This window comes from Neomonachus schauinslandi, chromosome 8 (assembly GCF_002201575.2).
Source record: "Neomonachus schauinslandi chromosome 8, ASM220157v2, whole genome shotgun sequence".
NCBI lineage: Eukaryota > Metazoa > Chordata > Mammalia > Carnivora > Phocidae > Neomonachus > Neomonachus schauinslandi.
Genome location: NC_058410.1, coordinates 53,342,451 through 53,358,338, shown reverse-complemented (window position 1 = coordinate 53,358,338; position 15,888 = coordinate 53,342,451). Strand labels below are relative to the sequence as shown.

The 15,888-nt window shown below is 39.9% G+C and overlaps 1 protein-coding gene across 1 annotated transcript in view; it reads right to left on the bottom strand.

Moving 5' to 3' along the window:
• The window catches only part of PDSS2 (decaprenyl diphosphate synthase subunit 2), a 247,929-nt gene extending 237,917 nt beyond the window's left edge, over window positions 1–10,012 (bottom strand). The window contains exon 1 of the mRNA XM_044917294.1: window positions 9,717–10,012. Coding sequence (XP_044773229.1) covers window positions 9,717–10,012 — 296 coding nt within the window. The remainder of the gene's footprint in view (window positions 1–9,716) is intronic.
• Between the last annotated feature and the right edge of the window lie 5,876 nt (window positions 10,013–15,888).

Below are 15,888 nucleotides of genomic sequence, written 5' to 3'. Positions count from 1 at the left end.
GGGTACCTATTGCTATGGCTTCAGTTCACTTATCTTTTCTTCTTAGGGTCTAATCTGCTGTTCAGCCAATCCAGATAATTTTTTTCCTTTTACATATTGAACTTTCAGTTACAGATATTACTCTTGGTATATATTTTTTCTATCACTTCTATCATTATTCATGTTTTCTTTTAAAAACTTGAGCATAGGAACCCTCCTACACTGTTGGTAGGAATGCAAGCTGGTGCAGCCACTCTGGAAAACAGTATGGAGGTTCCTCAAAAAGTTGAAAATAGAGCTACCCTATGACCCAGCAATTGCACTACAGGTATTTACCCCAAAGATACAAATGTAGGGATCCGAAGGGGCATCTGCACCCCAATGTTTATAGCAGCAATGTCTACAATAGCCAAACTATGGAAAGAGCCCAGATGTTCATCAACAGATGGGTAAAGAAGATGTGGTTATATATATACAATGGAATATTAACACAGCCATAAAAAAAGAAATCTTGCCACCTGCAACAACGTGGGTGGAACCAGAGGGTATTATGCTAAGCGAAACAAGTCAATCCAGAGAAAGACAATTATCATATGATCTCACTGATATGTGGAATTTAAGAAACAAAACAGAGGGTCATAGGGGAAGAGAGGAAAAAATAAAACAAGATAAAACCAGAGACGGAGAGAAACCATAAGAGATTCTTAATCATAGGAAACAAACTGAGGGTTGCTAGAGGGGAGTGGGATGGTGGGATGGGATAACTGGGTGATCTACATTAAAGACGGCATGTGATGTAACAAGCACTGGGTATTATATAAGACTGATGAATCACAGACCTGTACCTCTGAAACCAATAATACATTATATGTTAATTGAATTTAAATTAAAAAATGTTTTTAAAGTTAAAACAAATAAATAAAAATAAAAACTTGAGCATATTTATAATAAGTCTTTGCTGATTCCATCATCTGTGTCTTATGGATCTGTTTCTACTGACTGATTTTTCTCCTGGTATGTGTCATATTTTCCTGCTTCTTGAAATGTCCTATAAGTTTTAACTGGATATTGGATATTGTTACATTGTGCTGTTGAGTGTCTGGATTTTATAGTCTTCCTTTTAAGAGTTTTGGTGTGATTTGGCTGGCAGTTCAATTACTTTTGGGACGGCTTGATCTTTTTGAGACTTGCTATTTAGCTTTGTTAGGGAGGTTCTAGAGCAGGCTGCACTCTAAAATTGGTTTATCCCTATTACTAAGGCATAATTTTCTGGGGTCTCCACTGAGTGCCCGGCTATTCAACAAAGTCTTTCCATAATGTCCAGTTAGAACTCAAATGCCTCCCAGTTCTGTGAGAACTCTGAGGACTGTACAGCTTATAGCTCCCCAGCCTCATGGATTTTCACCCTATGCATGTGCTGTTTATACTTCAACAATAGACTCAAGTGGGCACCTCAGATTTCTGGAACCTTTCTCTATATACTCCCTCCTCTTCTGTATTCTGCCCCACAATTTCCAGCTGCATTCGCTTCCCCAAAATCTGATCTGTCTCAAATTCACCAATATCACCATCCTCTGCTTGAGTTCCCTTCTCTGTGTTGCTATTTGGAAAATACCTCCCAGCACAAAGTCAGAGTGAAAGTTTTCACCTCATCGGTTTTCCCTTTCATAGAAATCACAATCCTGTACTGCCTCGTACTCCAAGAATACAATTGTTTCATATTTTTGGTCCAGTTTTCTATTTGTTTACAGTGGAAGGTAAAGTTTAGCATTGGTTACTCTGTCTTGGCAGAAGCAGACATATATGTTCAACCTATCCTTTCTGTCTCATCCCATCCCACGTTCAGCCCACACCAAACTACTAACTTCCCTACCCCTGGCTAAACAACTTCTTCTGCTTTAATTTATTTTCCTGTCTTGGTCATTTCCTTTTCATCCAACATGACCCAACTCTTAGGTCATTTCATCTTTGTAAAAGTCTTCAATTTTCTGTAGAGATTTGTTTGATCCCTCTCTGTCTCTACAGCATATTGTTCACACATACTATAGCATTTATCCCAACGTACTCTCACTATTAGCACATCTCCCCACTAAAATGAATTTCAATAATGAAAATTGCTAACATTTGGATACTTTCTATGTGCCAGATACTGTTCTAAGCACTTTACCTATATTTACCCATTTAATCTTCATAAAACCCTAAAATATAGGTACTATTATTATCCTCATTTTACAAATGAGGAAACTAAAACACAAAGAGGTTAAGGAAATCGCCTGAGATCACATAGCTTGGTAGTGGTAGAGACAGGATATAAATCTAAACAGTCTGATTCTAGAGCTCATGCTCACTATACCGTCTCTGATGAATTCCTGAAGGGAAGCAACTGTGTCTTATTCTTGTTTGTACATTCCATGCCAAGAGCACCTCAAATATTTGTGGAATGAATTAAAATTTTTAGTTTTCTCCTAGTCATCCAAAAAAAAAAGTCCTTCATAAGTAATGCAGGTTTTCAGTCAGTAATTACAGAACTGAATCTAGAAAGGGTCTTTTATAAACATGGAAGAGACTAAAATTAAATTTCTAATAATAAATTCAAAGATCTCTGAAGAATTTTAACATGCAGAAAAGACTAGTAAGGTTTTATAGGTAGCCATGTAACTGTAGTGAACTCAGGAACAAAAAGTCTCTGCTAAGGAATCAACATCCCCTTAGAGAGAGATGAAATGTCATAATCTGCCTCCACTAATTGCATACTAAATTAATCCTATCTATCTAAATGTGCAATAGAGATCAAGACAAAAGTAAAAAGACAGAGTATTTAAACAAAAATTTAATCCTAAAAGCCAAATGTGTCAACAGTAATCAATGAAAACAAATAAGGCCATATTGCTCAATGAAATCAACTATGTATAAACAACAAAAATTTAATTCTGTATGAAAAAAGTGTATCATTACCTTAGAAACAATAAAGTATCCTCCATTTGATTATTAAGAGCATTTAAGTTCTTGACAGTAGGTATATATAAAACTAAAAGTACTTCAAACGAAGTAATACAGGTATCCCCTGCCTTTCAAAAGTTCACGTTAAAGGCACTTTGCTTTACAAAAGACATACATTAGTACATTTTCACCAAAAGAAATACAAAGAGGATTTTCACTTTTATGAAAAAAGGCAAAAAGCAAAACTAGCGTTCCGTGTTTGTTTTGCAGTGAGCCGTTATGGAGGCAGTGTGCACCCCGAGCAGTGAGAGTGGTACCGCCAAGCTCCCTCCCTGGGAACTACACTCACCAGCTCAGCATCAAGGTGCCGTGGCTTTGAACTGTGTCTGTGAGCATCTGTGCTTTATCTCGATTTATTTTGTGCATTTGTTAGCAAGACGTGTCGTAAGATATCAAAAAAAGCCTAAGGGAGATTATTTTTTGGGTCTGGGAATACTCAAAAAATTTTCCATATAAATTAATGGTAATTGCTTCTTTTGCGTGATGCCATTTTGGCTTATGGAAGGTTTCATAGGAATGCTCTACTTTCAGATAGTAGGGGAGATCTGTAATGATTTATACAGAAATTTAAATGATTAAAAATAAAAAATATATATTTTGCACAAGTGGATAATCACATTTAATCAGCAAGATAATAATGAACCATAGGGTACAAGTTGTGAAGAAGTGAGGGTTTGATGCACTGTTGCTACTTTCAACCTCCACCACATTACCAATCTACATCGCATACCTGGGCTTCTACTCCATCCTACAGCCCACTGTCCAGCTTGGACAGGTCCACAATCCCTCATCCCAAGTCCCTGAAACCAATTCAAAATTTTTCTAATTTTAGGAAAGTGCCTTTACCCAGCGCTCCAGCAGGATCTGGGGCAGCACCCTGTAATCAAACACATGAATATTTCTGCAGCAAAATGCATGAATATTCACATTAAGTGGAATACAGAAAGATTGTAAATAATCTCACATCAGCTCAGGTCAGATTTATGAGCCTGAAAAAACATTCTGTTTTCTGAGCCTTTAGGATTTTTAAATAGTAGGAAAAGGACTACAGATTTGTGTTACCACATTGCATCCAATCTGCTCACTCCCTGTTTGAGAAACGACATTAGCTCCCTTACCTGCCATACTCAATTACAACACTAATTTCTATACTAGTCTAGAAATGGCAGCACCTTTGGAAATCATTTATTCAAACTCCTTACTTCATTGCTTAAGAAACTAAAGCCCAGAAAACATGGAATAACTTGTCTAGGGTCATAATGTTACCTACTGACAGAGAGAAAACTAGAACATGCAGGTCTCCTCTCTCCCAGGCCTACTGTTTGTTGGTTCATTCACTTATTCATTCTCTCTCTCAATTCAAAGTGACTCTTTTCAACTTTTTAAAATAATGGAATAATTACAGACTCACAGAAAGTTCAAAAATAGTATAGCGTCTACGTATCCTTCATCTGGCTTTCCTCAGTATTCAGCTGTAATACAGTATGAAAACCAAAAATTAACACTGGTACATTAGTGTTAACAAAACTACAGACCTAGGGAGACTGGGTGGCTCAGTCAGTTAAGTGCATGACTCTTGGTTTTGGCTCAGGTCATGATCTCATAGACTGTGAGATCGAGCCCCACATTGGGCTCTGCGCTCAGCATGGAGTCTGCTTGGATTCTCTCCCTCTGCCCCATCCCCCTGCTCTCTCTCAAATAAATAAATAAATCTTAAAAAAAAACAAACTACAGCCTTATTCCATTTTCAGCATTTTTCTTAGCCTGTATTCATTTGTATGTATAGGTGTACATAGTTCTAAGCACCTTTATCTTATGTATAGATTCATGTAACCGCTATCAAAATCAAGATACTGAAATATTCCATCACCACAAAATACCTCTTTGTATTTACACCCTCCCGGCTCCCCACAGTGTCCCTGACTCTAGCAAGCATTAATCTGTTCTTCATCTCCATAGTTTTGTCACTTTGAGAATGCTGTATAAATGGAATCATATGATATTGTAGGGGCCAAGGGCAGGCTATCCCAAGATTGGCTACTTTGGCATGAACATTATTTTGAGTTAAAAGCAATCGAAACCCAGCAGATCAAGGGAAAACTCTTTACCTCCCCCTCAACTGCATGCTCATACCAGGAAGAGAGCTATTAACAGAGATTCCTCTTTACCTAAGAAACTTATCTGAATATAATAGGGCAACATTTGTTTTCCAAACATCTCCTTTCACCTTAGTGCTAATCATTATCTTTCTCCCCCTTAGTAATATCCAGACCCCCACCCCTCTCCTTGCTTCATTTCTTTGGAATTTCATGTCTATGTGGATTCCCCATACATATGCTATTAAATTTGATCTTCTCCTGTTAATCTGCCTCATGTCATTTTGATTCTTAGTCCAGCTAGAAGGACCTTGAAGGGCAGAGGAAATTCTTCCTTTCCAACAATATATAAACTTCTGAGATTGACTTTTTCTTTGTGGTAAAACACACATAAAACTTACCATCTTAACCATTTTTAAGTGTACAGTTCAGTATAGTCACAATGTTGTGCAACCAATCTCCACAACTTTTTCATCTTACAAAACTGAAAATCTATATACCCTTTAAATGACAACTTCCCATTTCCCCCTCCTTTCAGCCCCTGGCAACCACCATTTTACTTTCTCTGATTGTGACTATTCTAGATACCTCATATCAATGGAATCATATAATATCTGTCTTCTTGTGGTTGGCTCATTTGACTTAACATAATGTCCCAGAATTTCCTTTTTAAGGCTGAATAATATTCCATTATATGTACACAATATTTTGTTTATCCATTCACCTACTGATGGACATCTGGGTTGCTTCCACCTCTAGGCTACTGCAAATCATGCTGCCATGAACATGGATGAACAGATATCTTTCAGACTCTGCTTTCAATTTTTTGGGCTAAATACCCAAAAGTGAAATTGTTGGATCACAAGGTAATTCTTTCTTTAATTTTTTCTGAGGAACCACCATACTGTACTCTGTAGTGGCTTTTTACATTCCCACCAGTAGTGTGGATTGACTTACTCCGTTCACCATAATTCTTTCCAGATTCATTCAAATTGTTGTATGAATAAATAGTTCAGTTATTTTCATTGTTGAGCAGGGTTTCATTGCATTGCTGCAACACCATTTGTTCAACAATTCATCACTGAATGACATTTGGGTTATTTCCAGTTTGGGGCTATTACATATAAAGTTGCTATTAACATTTGTGTATAGGTTTTGACGTAAGTTTCTACTTCTCTGGAGTAAATTCTCTGGAGTACGATTACTGGGTTGTATGGGAAGTGTATGTTTAATTTTATAAGAAACTGCCAAGCTGTTTCTCAGTGTGGCTGTACCATTTTTACATTCCCATCATCAATGTTGAAAGAAATCTCGTTTCATTTCTCTGCATCTTCACAAGGACTTCAGATTGTCAGTACTTAACATTTTAGCCTGTCCAGTAGGTAAGTAGCAGTTATCTCATCATGGTTTTAATTTACATTTTTCTAATGGCTAATGTTACATATGCTTACCTGCCACCTTTTCATATACTTACTTGTCATCTTTACAGGCTCTTTTTGCTCATTTTCTAATTGTATTGTTTACTTTCTTACCACTGACTTTAGAGAGTTCTTTACATATTCTGGAAAGAAGTCCTTCAGATATTTGATTTGCAAATATTTTCTCCTAACCTCTGGCTAATCTTTCCATTCTATTAAGATGGTCTTTTACAGAGCAAAGACTTAAATTTTGATGAAGTCGAATTCCTGATTTTTTTCTCTTATGAAATGGGGTTTTGGAGTTATGTCTAGAAACTGTTTATCTAGCCCCAGATCCTGGAGAGGTTTTCCTATGTTTTCTTCTAAAAGTTACATAGTTTTACATTTCACATTCAAATTCGTTTTACATTGATCTCACAGGTATCCATTCTCCTTTTTTTTTTCTTTTTTTAAGGTGTGAGGCTTAGGTCAGGGTTCATTTTTTTGCTGGTGATGTCCAATCATTCCAGCACCTTGTTGAAAAGACTGTTCTCCCTCCATTGAATTGCTTTTGCACCTCTGTCAAAAATCAATTGGGCATATTTGTGTTGATCTGTTTCTGGGTTCTCTATTCTGTTCCATTGATCTGTCTATTCCTCTGCCGATACCACACTGTCTTGATCAATGAAATTATACCTAGGACTTAACATTAGGTAGAATGATTCCTCCTACTTTCTTTTTTTTTTTTTCTAACCTTGTTTTTTTTCAAGGTTCTAGTGCTATGAGAACATGGAGTAATCTGGACTCAGACATTGCTCATGAGTGTCAGCTGGTACAATCACTTTGGAAAACAATTTGCTATTATTTACTAAAATTGAACACGTGCATACACTCCTCCTCCATCTATTCTCTCAAGACAAATACACCTGGAGACATGTGCAAGCACATTCACAACAGCATTTTTCATAACACAAAAATGCAAACCACCCAAATGCTGATTGAAAGAAGGCTATGGCATATTCGCACAATAGGATTTCATGTACCAGTGAAAAACTAATGAAGTACAATTAAACACGACATGGACGAATCTTGTGATAAATACAAACAATTATGGATAAAAAAGTAAGCATAGCAGACTACAAGCAATAAGCTACCATATTTATAAATTTCAAAAGTGAGCAAAATTTAACACGTTATTATTTAGAGAAACACCAATATAACTTTTAAAAAGGAAAAATAAACACAAAATCCAGCACATTGGGGTTCAGGGACATGGACTGGGGAGTACAGATAGTTTCAAAAGGATTGGTAGTTAGAGTTTTTAAGTTGGATGGTAAGCTCTTTAGTTTCATTACTAAGCTTTAAAACATATAAGTACATGCGTTTTTTGAGTGTGTATCATCTAAAATCGAAAGAGAACATTCCAGCTACAGGAGAAGTTTAGCCCACTCATAAGACGGCATGCCTGATACTGGAAACAATGCCAACAAGTAAAATCACTTTATTATTGCTATTTGGTCACTTCTGTAGTAATAAAAAATGACAGGTGTCTCAACAAATTATAGCAAAGGGGAGAGCAAGGGGAGTGGGGGTGGCTACATAAAAGGACAACATACGGGATCCTGTAGTGATAGATATGTTCTGCATCTTGACTATATCAATATCAATAATCTACTTGTGATACTGCACTATAGGTGTGCAAGATGCTACCATTGGGAGAAACTGGGTAAAGGGTATACTGGATCTTCTGTATTATTTCTTCCAACAGCATGTGAATCTATAATTACCTCAAAATAAAAGTTTAATTAAAAAAAAAGGAAAACAGGGGGGACCCGGGTGGCTCAGTGTCATGATCCCAGGGTCCTGGGATGGAGCCCCACATCTGGCTTCCTGCTCAGTGGGGATTCTGCTTCTCCCTCTCACTTTCCCTCTGCCCCTCCCTCTGCTCGTGTTCTCTAATAAAAAAATAAAATCTTTTTTTTTTTTTTAAAAGGGAAACGTGAACAAAAAGATAATTTCTGCCTAGGGTTTCTCCATCTTGGTACTATTGACATTGGGAGGCCCGTAATTCTTCATTGTAGGGGCTGTGCTGGGCATTATAGGGTGTTTAACAGCATCCCCTCTCTCGAGCATGCCCCAGGTATGACATCTCCATATAGTACCAAAATGTTCTCTAGGGGGCAAAACTGCCCCATCTGAGAACTACAGCTCTACTCACAAAAGCAAAGAAGAGCTGTGGAAATGTTCCCAATTGAAGGAGATTAAAGAGATATGACAACTAACTATAATATGTGATCCTAGGCTGGATCTTGTACTAGAGAGGAAAGAATACTATAAAGGACATTTCTTGGTCAATTAACAAAACTGGAATATCAATGGTAGATTTATAAGAGTATCATATCAATAGTAAATGTGTTTAAATTGATTACTATAAAGAATATTCCTATGCTTAGGAAATACACGATGAAGTATTTAGGCATAAAGGACCATGATGTATGCAATCTACTCTCAAATGATTCATTAAAAATGTGTGTATTTTACATATACATGTAAATAGTATGTATATATGTGTAGAATAGGTGAATCTGATTAAAAGGCATGCAGGTGTTCTCTTTGTACTATTTTTGTTCTTGCAACTTTTCAGTATGCTTGAAATTATTTACAAATAAAGGTTTTTTATTTTTTTACTGGAAGCATAAGTTGTGATCTTAAATCCTAACGACAAGTTTCACAGTAGTAGTCCAGAATAAGTGATAAAAATCCCAGGAGGATAGTGACTACTGACTGGATAGATTCCTACTTTAAGCCTGCGATATTCGTTGGAAAGAACGGTCTACCTTCAGCATATCTCCCCCTCTCCATTTTTTTCTGGAGGCGACCACTGGAACAGTGCGGAACCGAAATCAATCTATCCCATTTTTAAAAGACCATTTCTAGAAAGTGACTCAAACCTACATCCCTACTCGATTTCGCCCTGAACGATTTAGAACCAAAAACGCGAAAAGAGTATAGGTGTTTCTCAAAAGAAAACCACTTAGCCGCTCAGCTGAGCAAATGGAGGAAGAAAAGTTAAGGTAAGTGGGCTAGAGAAGAGACAACATCAAATGTCCAGGAGAGCTAAGAAAAGAATGCGTAAAAAGAAATAAGCCTGGAGCCAGTATGAGCGAGGCAGGAAGGGAGTGTCGGCCAGGAAAAAGGACTCGAGTGGGTGCGAAGTGTGTCAGGAGGAGAGGGAGTAGCTCACCTGGCCGTGGTAAGCAGAGGGTGCTGAGTCCCCACCAGCTTCCGCACCTGCATAACGATGTTGCTGAGCTCGTCGCTCAGCAGGCAGCGGAGGCTCATGAAGGACGTGGGATAGCCCACGATCTTCTCCGCATCTGACACGACTTGGTTCCAGTGGGCCGGGGACCTGGAGGACTGACCACGCCAGGAGCCCACCGAGGAGATGGTATCGAGGGACGGGGACCACCACAAGCGACGCGGGGAACCCGACACCCCGAGATAACGGGGCAAGCGCAACAGTAGCTGCCGAAGGCTCATAGTTTGAGTCTGGGAGTGTCAGGGACTTGGGGATGTCCGGAGGTGGCGCGGGGAAAAAAACAGGGGCAGAGGAGGAACTTGCAGGACCTAGAAGGAAGCGGCAACTCCTGACCCTCAGAGAAGGGGGAGTTCCTGAAACCGTTACCAGAAACGCACTTTAACTGCAGCTTTCAGAGCTTCGGGCTACACAAACAACAGCCGGAGCTCAGCACTGCCCCCGACCATTTGGGTAGAAACCACGGCCGCCTCCTAAATGGGGGACGCCATATTGGCGAGATGGTATACGGTCTGTCGTAAAGACAGAGGCGGACCGTTCAGGAGCAAAGAATGTTCCCTCCTTTACGGCGCAGTCGTGAACGCCCCCGAAGGGGCGGGGCTTTGGAGGTGAGCCCCGGAAGGCGAGGGGTAGGGCGAAAGCTTAAGCTCCTCCCACACCCCCTCCCCACCCACGGTTGGGAAGACCTGGGTTTCCCGGGATTGGGTTGGGGTGTAGGGCTGCCGAGTGGTGCTCTCGCCCCCGGAACTTGGGCCCAGTCTGATTCATCAGGGCATGCCCAACGCCCAGCACAGAGTGCCGCACAGAAATACTTGTGTTCTGGACGAGGGTCGGTGTCTACCAAGTCTCTTCGCGGCTCCCAGCCCGCCCGGAAGGAAGGGCGCCGGGCCGAGGTGCGGGTTCCTCTGGGAAGCCTCTCACAGCTGTCCACCAGTCCTTGGCAGGGGTAGTGGACCGGCGTGAGGGCGGCCCTTAGGGCAGCTGGCCTTAGGGAGCTACAGGCCGCTACTCCGCAGTGGGACGCAAAGTCTAGGCGTGGGACTGAGCCCTCTTTGCCTTCAGTTCCCAGCCAGACGAAAGGTGGCGTGGCTCGGCGGAAAGGGTTTTTTCCCAAGGAATGTCCTTGATCCTTGTCTAATCACCAGCCTCCCAGCTGAGCCTCGGTCTCCCCGCCCCCCCCCCCCCCCGGGTGTACGGCCCAGGCAGAAGCAGCTGTGCCTCCACCGGGGTGCAGAGGGGCCCGTGCCCACCCTCTCTTGTCTTGTTCTTCAGAAGGACGTTCAGTTCACCATCCAGGATTCAAAACTGTATCAGCAACCGCAGTGCTTTTCACTTAACAGCTCATATATTAGCTCATTTTATCCTCAAAACAACTCCATTAAGTAGATGGTGTTAGTATTCTCCATGTTTCGTGTGAGAAAACTGAGGCACATCCAAGTTGTGTAAATTGTCAAAGGCCGCACTAGACAGGGATGTTATGGCAGGCAATCAGGCTTCTGAATCCATGCTCTTAACCACAGCATTATGCTAAGTAACAACCTACCAACCACTCTTTACTCTTCCATTGCTGAAGGGAAGCAGTCAATGTGGTTATCATTCAAGCAATGTTGCCTTTTCTTTTTTCAGGTATATCTAGTATCCTGCCCCTTTCGCATCACTCAAAACAAGTGTTAAAACAAAAAACAAAACAAAACAAAAACCTCTTTAGGGGTGCCTGGGTGGCTCAGTGGGTCAGGTCGTGATCCCTGAGTCCTAGGATCCAGCCCTGCCTTGGGCTCCCCTGAAGCTTCTCCCTCTCCCTCTGCCCTTCTCCCCTCCCTTGCTCCTGCTCTCTCTTGCGCTCTCAAATAAATAAACAAACAAACCCTTGTTAATAACGAAAGATATATTGCCCAATTTTACACTCTTAAAAATAGCTCGTAAAACTCTCTTCAACTTTAAAGATGCTTTCAAATTTCTTATTGATATATTTTTAAATTAGTATCATGCACAATACTGGACCTCTAGATTCGGGCTACATATAAAAATCCAGACTTAAAAAAGGGCGAATTAAAGAGTAATTATTCACTTTGCAGAAAGATGCTTTTCTCTACAAATGTTTAGCCTCAGACTCCCTTTGAATAGCAAAGTTCCCTTGTGATTTAACTTTTCAGGAGTACATTTTAGATGAAATGAATTAAGCTTGTAAGTGTTAAACACAGTCTTTGCCCACAAAATAAGTAAGGCAAGCTGAAGTTCAAAATAATTCCTGTGGAAGAGATAACAAACTCCTGGCAATAAAATTCAGCTCTGTTCTAGATGAAAATAAACGTGGAGAGTGAAATACTTTACCATTTCAAAAAGTTCCAAGGCCTGAGCTTCTGGGTTATCCAAGGTGAAAGAAGTCATGAAAAAATGAAGAGAGATAAAGACTGAATGTGATAGATTGTGCACCTGAGGCTGTTTCTTCAGAATCATGGAATCTTAAGACCAATTTTTCATGCAATTTCCTTAATACCAATTCACAGCATGTACTTTAATTTCTCCACAGAAGCCAAATGCATTATTCTCTGGTCATACTCTATTAACCAAGTTTTTGATTATTCATGGGACTTTTGGTCCCATTTACTTTAAATAATCAGCACTTTCTTTTATACTTACAGTTAAAAGGTTGCATTATACCTAATGATAATCCATTTTTAGAAGGTTAAAATGGTATTTATTCTTTAATCTTCCAGATAAATATATAACTCCTTTGAGCCTTTCTGACTAAAGAGATTTCTGAATTGATAGTGACTTTTGGAGGAGCAGGGAGAGGAAGTATCTGTGATTCCACCATTCCTCTGCTACTGGTAATACTCATTTTGCAGATGTCTGTGAATATGTGCAAAAAGAAAGAATGTAGCAGAGTTTCTCATCCTTGGTACTACTGACATTTGGGGGCATGGAATTCTTTGTTATGGCGGAGGGCTGTCTTGTGCATGCTAGGATGTTTAGCATCATCCCTGGTTTCTACTCACTATAAGCCAGCAGTAACCCCCTCCAGGGCTGTGACAACCCAATATGCCTCAGGACGTTGCCAAATGTCCCCTGGGGGCAAAATCACCCATGGGAATCTAGGGAAGTGGGAGATGCTGAAAACAAACAAACAAACAAAAACAAACAAGGACCATTGATGACACTGACTCCCACAAAGCAGCAAAAGAAGAGGTCCTGTGTTTGAGTAGCCCTGCGGGTTAAAATGGCCACTCCACAATCTGTGGAAACTTCCAGCCATACACAGGGACTTCTCCATCTCCTGGGATTTGGGGTTGTTTGGGAGATAACAAGCTGACAAAAGATGGTCATGGCTCTTCCTCCACCTTTCTCAGGATCCTGAAGTTGGTACAGTATTGGTGGATTTCACTTACTGTTCTCTCCACATTCTGCTGACCTTAGAAACAAGTGAAGTTATATTTAATGTCCTTTTCTTGGGCTGGAAACCTAAGCCAGCCTTTGGAAGTGCAAGGTCTTAACAAGGATGGTGTATGCTTTGGGCGTTGGCATTTCCATAATTAGGTGAGTGGACATAGATAGGGACACGGCAGCCACCATCCTTCTACCAACCTCAACACAATCACCTATTGTTTATCCTAAGAGAGTTCCTCCAAAAGCAGTTGAAAACCACTGTGGCATATCTTGGGGCAGAATGATAAAAGGAGGCAAGTAATCAGATTAGCAACAACCCAAAAGTTTGACCGTCTACTGGGCTGCTGGCTGTAGAGAACAGGAACAACACATATCGCCAGGGAGATTGTAAAATAGTTCACAGCATCTATGGAACGGAATTTGATAATCCCTAGAAAAACTACCTATGCATTTATACTTTGACCCAGAAATCCCAATTCTAGGAACCCTTTCCAAAATACAAAATAACTTATGCACAAGGTTATTTGTTGCAATATTATTTGTAATCGCAAAAGATTAGAAACCAACCAAACAACCACAAGTAGGGAGTAGGTTGAATAAACTGGAGTAGGTCCATATAATGAAATACACTGTGTAACTCTGAAAAAGAATGAGGGCCATCTCTACACTGATGTAATGTGAGCTCCAGAATATGGTTAACTTTGGAACAACAACAGCAACCACAAACACACCAAGACGCAGAACAGTACAGTGTGTTTTTGGTAAGATAGGTGAACTACGAATATACACTAGCCTATATATTTGGGTTGGGAAGAAACAGCTGGAGGGGACAGGCATGGAACAGACTACCCTGAATATACCTTGACTATATAGTTTTGAATGTGAAGTCATGTATATGCATTATGGTATTGGTCAACTGATAAAGATAACAGTCTCGAGTCTTTTATTACACAATTTGTAAAAAGTAATTTTCCTAGATGTTTCCATTACATATCCCAATTTCTCATTTGTTATTTAACTTCGTTATTTTTTGGTTCTTTTGTTGTTCTGTTTTTCATTTTTTGTTATTGCTATACAAAGTTTCTATATTTAAAAAATAAATAAAGTCATATATGTTTTACATATCCAAAATAATTTTAACCAACTGAGCCACCCAGGCGCCCTCCAAAATAATTTTAAATTCTAAAGAAAAATGTAATTGCTAAAATTTGAAAACAAGCTGAAGCAAATGATCTAAATGTATATTAAGTGGGTGGCATAACTACGGCAAGTTAATAATTAAATGAGTTTAGAAAATAGTGTTTTTACAGGGCATTTACAGTGGAATATATTCTCAGGATAAATAAACCTATAAAGAAATCTTAAACTTCAGTCTGCAGTCTTATTGCTGGTGGAAATTTATTATTAATAATAATAAATATATTATTTTATTAATAATAAAAATATTATCTTCAACTATTCTTATACATTATAGGTTAAAACAAATGTTAGAATTGTTAGGAACAACAGAGGAAGTAGAATCCATGTAAAATTAAAGTTAAATTGGAAATAGTATGAACTTACAATTTTTCCTTTTCAAAAATGTTTCTTATGTCCCAATAAGAAAAGTTTTACATTTGGGGGGGTGGAGAAGCATTTACTTGTTTTGTCGCTTGAAAAGGCCTGGAAATAATGAAAATCTTATAGCAATGAGCACCTTTAGTATTCATATTCATACTTTCTTTTTTTTTTTTTAAAGATTTTATTTATTTATCTGAGAGACAGAATGGGAGACAGAGAGCATGAGAGGGGGAGGGTCAGAGGGAGAAGCAGACTCCCCACTGAGCAGGGAGCCCGATGTGGGACTCGATCCCGGGACTCCAGGATCATGACCTGAGCCGAAGGCAGTTGCTTAACAACTGAGCCACCCAGGCGCCCCAATATTCATACTTTCAATACATCATTCCCTGTTAAAGGGGGCGAGTCCTTTAAAAGAATGGCAGATTTCAGGTCTGGGGCAACAAATGTGCATGATGAGCCTGGAACACCCTGTTGTGCCAGAAATCAGGGAATCTATTATAGTCTAAAGTCTAATGGGTCAGGTCAAAGGGACAAAGGGATCAGCATAAAGGAGCTCCCACTAGCTGAAAAGGGGACAATCTGAGCGTCAAAACAGAGTAAGAACTACAACTGATCGAAATACATGGATGACATATAAATCCACGTGTTCGTTATTAGACGTAACTAGGGCAATACTCTGAATATGAGATGAAATGAAAGAATTGGACATTTATCCTGCCTTCCCGTAGGAATTGTATTTAGTGGTGTCTTAGTCTGGCTCACCCCCTTGAAAGCTGAACCTGAGACAAGGGCTTACTTTTAGGTAGTTTATTTTGGATAGCCATCTCAGGAAGCAGCAGGCGATGACTAGGGAGAGTGAATCACAAGGGGTCTAATACAAGGGTGTCTCCGAGTTAGTCATCACCGTGGGCAATGAGGCCTTGAGCCTGCTGGGAGTCTGAGTTGCCATGTAGAATGTACTTCATAGTTGTCCTCTTCTTGATGCAAGAGAGGAGCAGTTGTTGACCAGCAACCAGCCGGATGGGTCCAACTTTTCCCCTTGGGGCATTGGCCCCCTCACACTTCTAAGCTGTCATGTGAGTGCCAGGCAGATATCCCACCTTCATGGAGTCAGAGGACCTCGGGGGCAGAATGTGATATGTACGCAGGGCAG